We start from the raw sequence: 9,035 nt of genomic DNA on the forward strand, positions 1-9,035 counted from the left end.
GGAGTTACTGAAAACGTCACTCAAAGTAGGATTAAAATGACGTAGTGGATTACAGTCAGTGGCTAATCTACATAATGCAAACTGTGAGGTGGAGGAGAGGTGTGTTGATGTGGACCCTCTGGTGATGAGGTGGTCCTGAGGGGCAAAAAACAACAACACTGAATGAAACATATTGATAAAATGGAAAACAACATTTAAGAAATCAATACCAAAAACTCTATAACGGCCAAATAAAGTGATATAATTCATGTGCAGACACACAGTTTGTTAGAAAACATCATGTTGCATTAAACTGGAGAAAGTCTCCAGCGTGACGTCTTGGATGTTAACCCAGCACATGTGACATGAAAGGTGAGATTTGTGCTCTGTGCTCCTGTGCCTGTGGAAATGTCATATGAGAGAGACGACCACCTGTGAAGGTCAAACACACATTTCACATTCCTCGTGGAGGGAACCACTTGTTTTTCAGGCTGTGAATTATTTATCCATGATTGCACGACATCAGAAAACATGACTTGAAATCATGTTTGCCTTCATAAAATTGCTGGTTGATGATAGTTTGATATGTATCTATTTCCATCTTCATTGCCTCCCTCTTTGTCATTTGTCCATCATTTTGTACAGATAGTCATGAATCCAACTAACTTTGATGATCTCTTGACTTTTCCTCACCAGAGGGACAACATTGTGGCTTTGCATTCTTCAGCGATTGCAGAGTCACACATCCTCTGAATATCCAAGGTCACTAGTAGTTGTAGTTGTATTTCATGAGGTCGTGATTCATTTTATACAGCGAGATCCAGCTTCAAAAAATGCTCTCACTACAATGAAAGGACTACTGTGGGGACTAACGTCATCACAGTTCGGCTTACTGAATTCACAAGAGTCTCACCTTTCCAGTCGTATCCAATGTATAAAACTTAAATGCTGTTTAAGGGTCCCAGTATGCGGAAATATCCAAATATAATGGCATGGTTTTGCTCAATGCTGCTTGGGATACTCCAATTACATTCAGATATCTTGAGGTGAGTAGCTGAGGGACCTTGGCCATGAAAAAGTTTAAATAATTCAACTTTGGTGAATTATTCAGCCCTGTTCCTGAGCTAAACTAAGCTATCATGACATGGTTGGCACCATGAATGGATGCCAATCTTTCTAGTTTTAAACCCTAAAGCCTGGATGCTGAGCTGATGTCCAGGTGGAGTGTAAAAAGGTTAATCCTTACACAAAAAAGAAGAAGTAAATGACAATAGTTGGCAGTATTTTCACCTAGGTCTATACATGTTTAATGGACTCTTTCTGGGCTCTGTATTCCTTTATATGATTATAACTGAACTGAATCCTGCATTATAACTGTTTATGTAACTGAAAAGTTTTTAATGATGAACCGTGGCTTGCACATTCTTCTCTTCCCTCTTGACATAGTTACACCCCGAGAATAATGCATGCCATCACAGCGTGAAAAAGGCAGACCTTGATCTGCATGTCTGAGAGAGCTGAGTGGCACTGCTGAGCTGATAGGAGAGGTTAATGAGCTGCGGGTGAACAGAGGAATCGTCCATCCCACGTCTCCCTCCTCCACACACTGAGGCCTCTGTCATCCAGAGCTGGCAGACTTACTGTACTCTGCCATTGTTCCTCTAGCAGCACCTCTCATTAGTCGATGCTCATGAATAACCTCCTATTCCCTCGTGGATAGCGACAAACATGTTTGTGTCTCTGCTTTACGGTTAAGTTCATTGATGTGAAGGAATTGATGCCAGTTATGTCACCCTGCAAGCTAACAAATAGGCAGCGATTCATCATATCCTCCATATGTCGTATTCTACAAGCCCTGCGATTTATATTTATATAAAATGGAAATACTCAAGCAAAGCCTACATGCATACTAATGCATACAGTACAATTCCTTCCACATCAGATTGGTCAGACTGTTTGGGTGTTTGGACGTATAAAATATTCAGGTGATCTTTGATTTCAAGGTTTTCAGACAGGAAAAGCCCTTTTATTAGTGCAGCATGTGGTTTGTATATCAGACATAGAGTAGAGCGTTCCGTAGAAACTACGCTCTACAGATCTTAACTGATTTTCTAAGTAAAATTTTAGATTTTATTCGTGCAAAAGTGCTGCTGAGTTATTAAAGACAGCGAGGACTTTTTAACATCAGACATTTTGACTTGTCTTAGTGGGGAAATAACATTAACAGTGTGACAGCATTTTCATGAATTACGCCTGCTTTTCCAACATCGACATGTCATAATGTTTTCTGTGAAAAAGGTAAATCAAGCGAGGCTTTAAAGAGTTAAAATACTTCCTGAACTTGATTTATTAGAAACACATGCATCACTGTGGGATATTCCTGAATCTAATATTTCTTTAATCCTGCTTTTAAAATTACTGAGAGAGGCCATCAGTCAGAGGATTGACACTCCCACCTAGTGGCACCAGGAATCTGCTGCCTCAGTACATAAAAGGGCCTCACATTCCTCCACAAGCCCTCATCAGACCTGATGAGTAAAGAAACAGAAATGTAATACTATAATGTAAAATCTTTATCTGCTCATGTTTACACAACAGACAACAAAGTCACATCTTCTCATGAGATGTTATTACCTAGAAGAAGACAGTTCATTTTTTTCGTACCTTACAAACAGTTTCACACTTTTTTTTTCTTTTTTTTTTACACGTGCTGAAGTGAAAGCAGCATTCAGTTTAAGGAACATGCTTCTTGATCAGATGCCACTTTAAAAATGTGCACATCTGAAGAAAAAGCCATGCAACATCTGAACTGGCAATGTTTGTTTTTTTGCTGATGTGTGTAAAAGTTTTTCATGGTCACCCACCCACACATTTCAGCTTCCTGCTGTTTGTTCTGATGAGGAAACGATGAGACTGTCACATGAGACACTGAGACGGCTTATAAACGAATACATGGACTTCACATACCGAGCCGACTCTGAGTGCCAGCAGAAATGAAATGCAGTCCTTCTTTACATGGATCATTGAAAAACACAGTGTTGGTCCTTAGCCCATAGTATAGTTTAAGATAGACTGTGTGTAGTGTCCTTACTTGGTTTGATTTCTTGATGCAAATACAAGTATTTCAATTAGGAGAGCATCTGATTGATATGTGCACGATAAAGACGAGACATATGAGTCTGAACTGGAGCTGAAATAACAGCTGACGGCAGCAGAGAGGAGAACATATTTACAATCTGACACAGCGACGCTCCAAAGTCAGCTGATTAAAAAGGAAAGAGAGAAAGAGGGAACTGTGAATGAATCAGGCGTGAGCTGAGCGTTACGTGCAGAATCAAACTCTGGTTTATAGTTAAGAAGAGTGGCAAAGGTCAACAAATAACAGCGACCAGCTTGTTTAAATTCGTGGGGATTATCACTGATTCTTTATTAGAAAAGTGCAAACAGAATATAAACAAATCCCACATATTTTCTTATCATAGTCTCTCTTTTTTTTTTTTTTGGCATACAACTTCTTAAGGCATCAGGAAGTCAGTTTATATTTACTCTAGTGTACTGAACAGATGTATGAAATACTGATTATCTAGTTTGTAATGAGAATAAAAAGCAGCCTAACACTGGGAACTACATCTAAAAGCATTGCACTAAAAATACCAGTACTTACCAAATAAACCCGGGTCAGTGGAAACAACGTTAATTACATTTAATACAGTCCAGCATCCACCGGAGCCTGTAGGAAAGAGCGTTCCACATAAAACACTACTTTGGAAATAAGAAGCTTCCCTTTTGAATTAGCTTCAAAATAAAATGTAAACATTAAAAAAGGTCTGGAGGTACTGATATACTGCCATGATTGAATGAATTACAAGTTATCACGCACATATAAAACAGACCTTTGTTTTCAGTGGTTTCCTCAATAGTGTCAAAGGTCAGAGACTGTGGTTGTCTACAGGTGCAAAGCATATTTGAGGACAAGGCCAGTGATAAATGAGAGGAAATTAAATTAAAATTAAAAACAATAAAACACCACCATCTCTTGTCATGCTCCGTCTGACATCAAAAACTCCAGAATTGGAGGAAACAGTTCGACAGTTTGTCTTCCTGCATAAAAAAGTCTCCCACAAACTTGCGGAAGCTGCAGTAGTTGCCACAAAGCATTATCCTTAACGTCTGAAATGACGACTGCTTCTCAGGCCTCAGCCCAGAAATGTCAGGGCTGCCATGATGCTGAACCCCAGCAGTATGAAGAGCACCTTGAGAAGCTGCTTTCCAGGCGAGTTGAGCTCGTGCGGGAGGATCTCCAGAAAGGTGATGTAAACAAACGTCCCTGCGGCGAGCCCCTCCAGGACGGCCTGGATCAGGGCTCCGGATTCGAGCTGAGCCTCCATCACGCTGATGCCGATAGCGATGCCTATAGGTGACATCAGGGCAAACACTCCGATGTAAGCGGCCAGCCATAACGGACGAACTGCGCTCTGGACCAGCTTCACAGACAGGCTGAACACGATGATGCTCTTGTGAACGAGTATAGCGATGCAGATCTCTAAAACCTGAAGAAATAAAGAGGTTTCATGGTTATTCATACCTCCTTTAATACCTTAATACCTGTTTTATTCATAAACAGCCTGCAAGAAACAATAGTGAGTGTTGATGGCTTACAATATATACAATATATAATATGTTTATACCATGGCAGCTTTGGATTTAACATCTCTGGTAATGTTTTGTCATTGTGGTCAATGCTGAAAAACAAAGAGCTAGACTGCTTTAGCTAAATTAGACTTTTATATTAACTTTATTAATAAAGTATTCAATTTGTTCTTTCAAGCTTCATGTCTGGTTATTTCGTACATAAATTGTTTCTCTTTTCATTTTGCAGGAAGGAAGACGACTCAAATTTTGGAGCTGGTCTGAATCACTCAGCACACAAGAGTCACATCAAGCAGCACATCCGTAACCGAGGGTAAATATCCTGTTTTAACTACAGGGGTGAGTGCATATACTCCACAATGACGTGTTGCTTCTACAGTGTTTGAGGTGCCTGTTTTGTTTTATGTGTATCTGCTTGAATTGCAACTGGGTTCACACGAGTGATGAATTTAGTTTTTCAAAAGGACACCGGTGTTACAGTTAGTCATCTTGCAATGTTAACAAAAGTGAAAGGTAGTTTGTGTATCCGCCTCGTGATTCGATTTCATGAAAATCAGGCCAGCAGTTTTTTTTTTACAATCCAGCAAGCTAACATAATATGATATTAGTGTCACACCATTAGTGCCACGAAAACATGAATGAAAATGATGCTTCAAATGTCAGGCATGATAATCGAGAACTGGTTCCAAGTAAAACAGTTTACAAGCAGTCAAACAACCCCTGAAATTTAAGTTGAGTTGCAACTCAACTTTATTTGAGAAAGAAATAGACAACAACTAGCAGTTCTTAAGGCAACAGAGCATAAGAAGAAGAGTAAAAAGCATAAAACTACAACAACGAAACAGATAAGAAGTAAAATTAAGACCTATAGGGGTAAAAAGCATACTTTAAGAACAGTTGCAGTAAAAGTAGATAAGACCTGTACAGTAAATAAGAACCAGAGATAAAAGTAACAGGGAGTGATCAGGACCTTAAAATTCAGCAGTGAATGGTGAGGCACCTTAGGAAAAAGCCAGGCTAAAGAGGTATGTCTTAAGTTGTTTTTTAAAGTGCAGTCACATGCATGCTTTTCTCTGTGCTGTGTTTTTACACTGTTCAGACTCAGAGATCATCCAAAAGTTGCATTTGATGATGTAAACCTGTGCAGGCATACATTGTTTTCTATGCAATAAATAAGGGAATCGATAAAGAGCACATCCCAACAGTGATGCGAGTGCTAAGTGACTCGGTCTAAAGACACTTCTTCTGTCGCAAGGTGACGAATTTAACCACTGCAGCTCAGCTCGATACTCTGACCCCCCTTTAATACAGTAAAATCAGGTCAACACTTGAGGCTTTTTAGCAATATGCTTTTAAATTCTAGTGTTGTTTTTAAGTTTCCAGCTGAACACACACAAACATCACACAATTATACATGAATTAAAAGTCCTGGGGCAAAACAGCCAAGACTGGTTTATGCAGTCTTGTGACCACAAGACACAGATAAGACTCGCATGATAGCGATATTCATTTCCTCTCAAAGCGTCCTGAAGCTATGAACTGAAACCCTGCTTTCTTCTGACTGTACGAGAGCGCTATGAATATGATCCCAAAAAACAACAAATGCTCCATATTCTGTGCAAGTTTTGAGCAGATTTAAAGGTTCCCTGCGGGGTTTTCTACCTCTATCAAGTCTGCTGTGTTATATACAAGAAAACTCCACAGGCAAACAACAGTCTGTCCTCTTACCTTTGAGTCAGTGCTCTGCAGGCCGATGGCAAGACCCTCGAAAACCGAGTGCAGCGAGAGTGAGAGGAAGAGCATGAACGAACGAAAAGGGGAGTGAGCCTGAAAGTCAACATGGACATGATGGCCGCTGCTCTCCAGATCGGGGGTTGTTCCATGTCCGTGACCATGCCCGTGTCCATTTATATTGTCTGATATAAGGGGTGCCCTCTCGTCCTGAGCCCCTCTCACCTCCCGGCAGTTCAGAACAATCCGCTCCAGTATGAGGACCGTGAAGAAGCCAGCAGCCATGATGAACTCTGGAAGGGGGAAACTGGTCTGTTTGAGACCGGCATAGAGAGATTAATCACCGTGTAGGCCTGAAGAAGTCAAGAATGAGGGAGCAGAGATTGTAAACAGACTACAGTGGTGTAAGTCTATGAAGACCTTCAGTCATCAGGGAGAGAATATCTAAAAGTGATACGTCAAAAGTAACTGGAGCTGTTTTATTCTTGAAGAATAAAGTTACAATAAAGCTTAAATTAAAGTGTCTTTTTTTTGCTCTTTTACAGCTGATACAATTGCAAATACAACATCAGATACTTGATTCTACTACTCCAAGGTCACGTAGCACCACTGATAATTGTACCATAGTTTGAGAACCAGCTATTTAACTGATGACACACCAACAATTTTGATCATTGATTAATTGTTTAGATTAAGTTAAAACACCAGAATTTCAAAGCAAAACCTTCCAGTGTCTCCAAAGTGAGAATTTCATACTTTTTTCCTGCTTTATATTGTCGTGAAGTGGTCATTTTTGAGTTTTGGACTGCTGGTTGGGCAATAATAGTATAAGAAGTCAATTTAGATGGACATTTTTCACAATATTCTGGCATTTTATGGACTAAATCAATAACAGATTAATTTGGGGGCGTGGGGTTAACAGTAGTTAGTGTATATATATGAGGATTTTTTTCAGACTAAGTCTGTCCAAATCAGACGTACCTCTATCTTCTGAGCATCCAGCTCGGCGCTGATGTCTGACAGATAATCTGGGATGATGTCGAGCAGACATGCCGCCAGGAAAACACCACCAGCGAAACAGCTGATTAGACTCAGAACCGTGCGGTGGGTTTCTGCAAATGGAAAGATAAAACATGAAGTTACACAATGCTAAAATTACTACAGACATAATACCATGAACTGCAGAGGAAGTTAAGCACATTAGGTCATGTAGAAAGAGCTAATTAAATCCCTGCCATTGCTTTGAAACTTTCTGAAGGATCATGTGACACATCATGCATATGAAAGCACAGAAACTGACATGACTCAGCAGGTCACAGCACATTGATGTAATATAAAGAAATGAAACTTTCACTTCCATTTTTTCACCATCCCCAACAGCCTCAGTTTGATAGCCAGACATGAAATAACATGTGACCATGTGCTTCATCCCTGTCAGCTGACTCCAGCCCAGGCAGAGAGGAGTTTATTAAATGGTAATAATAAACTTACACATTACAGATAAAGGGTGACAAAAAGGACATTATCAGATCAGCACAATCTTCATGGTAATATCTTAGAAAAACAAAACATTTCCGTAAGCATCATTCGTTTTGCTGATAACAGTGGCTGATGAGTGACTGAAATCACGGAAACGCATCCTGTTGTTAATCACCGCTCACAGCATCACTTCGTTAATGCTCTGTAAGTGTCGCTTGATAGAATCAACAGTAGCTAATTACTTTCAAAACACTGTCTACAGCCAAAAGACAAAACATGTGATTTGGTTAGATAGACGTGTGACGGTGTTTCGGTTTAACGAGTGACCGTGTTAACTGGCGACCGTAGTTACGGCAGCCGTTGAAAACGGGGAGATACGTAGCTACGCTATAAGTCTCTATGATTTATTTCATTTTATTAAAGTTACAATGTAAAATATAAAAACACTACTTGATCCGTCTTTGGTGTCTCCTTTGACTTTTTTAGTGTTTCAACGGCTGTCGTAACCACAGCAACCAAATTCGGCTAGCTGGTCACTAGTTAACACGGCCACTCGTTAAACCGAAACACCGCAACGATCCCACACACAATCTGAGACAACCAAACTCCATTTAAACGTACAGCAATTCAAGCTTTGTTTAGCTATTTCTACATCATAAAACAGCGTAGATTAAAAATAAAAACAGCAGGTTAGTCTGTGAATTCCCCCTTTTAAATCGGCGTTGGAGTAATACAACAACAAATGATGTATTTAAAGTAAAATGCTTAAATTTGATGAGATTTTAAGGCAGCCCTGTCATCGAAACAGACTATAATAAACACTAACGCTAAGTTAACAGCTGTATATATATATATATATATATAGATATATATATATATATATATATATATAATGTTATATTAAGGTGTACCGACCTGTCCCATTGGTGTGTCTGAACCATTTGACTCGAGCGGGGATGAATCCGAAAAGAAGTGTTAACAGTAACAAACCGATCAGAGCTCCTATCTTCACCTGGAGGAGATACTCCATGTTCGTAAGCGTAGAAACTGTCAGTTTAAAGTTGAGTTTCAGTGACCTAACTGTACAATCATTGGAGTAGCTATGAGGCAAGCCGCAGCTTGATAAGAGTTTCACTGAGTCCAGCAGCAGCAGCCTAATGTTGTTATTTGGAAAGTGGCGACGGTGGCCGAGACGG

The 9,035-nt window shown here is 39.8% G+C and overlaps 1 protein-coding gene across 1 annotated transcript; it reads right to left on the bottom strand.

The window, feature by feature from the left end:
• Positions 1-2,672: 2,672 nt before the first annotated feature.
• On the bottom strand, positions 2,673-9,035 carry slc39a1 (solute carrier family 39 member 1). Its single transcript, XM_010745332.3, has 4 exons — positions 8,755-9,035; positions 7,342-7,472; positions 6,358-6,672; positions 2,673-4,529 (listed from the first exon to the last, which is right to left on the bottom strand). The coding sequence occupies exons 1-4, from the start codon at positions 8,867-8,869 to the stop codon at positions 4,176-4,178; spliced, it is 915 nt and encodes a 304-aa protein (XP_010743634.2). The 5' UTR covers positions 8,870-9,035; the 3' UTR covers positions 2,673-4,175.

This window comes from Larimichthys crocea, chromosome VIII (assembly GCF_000972845.2).
Source record: "Larimichthys crocea isolate SSNF chromosome VIII, L_crocea_2.0, whole genome shotgun sequence".
NCBI lineage: Eukaryota > Metazoa > Chordata > Actinopteri > Sciaenidae > Larimichthys > Larimichthys crocea.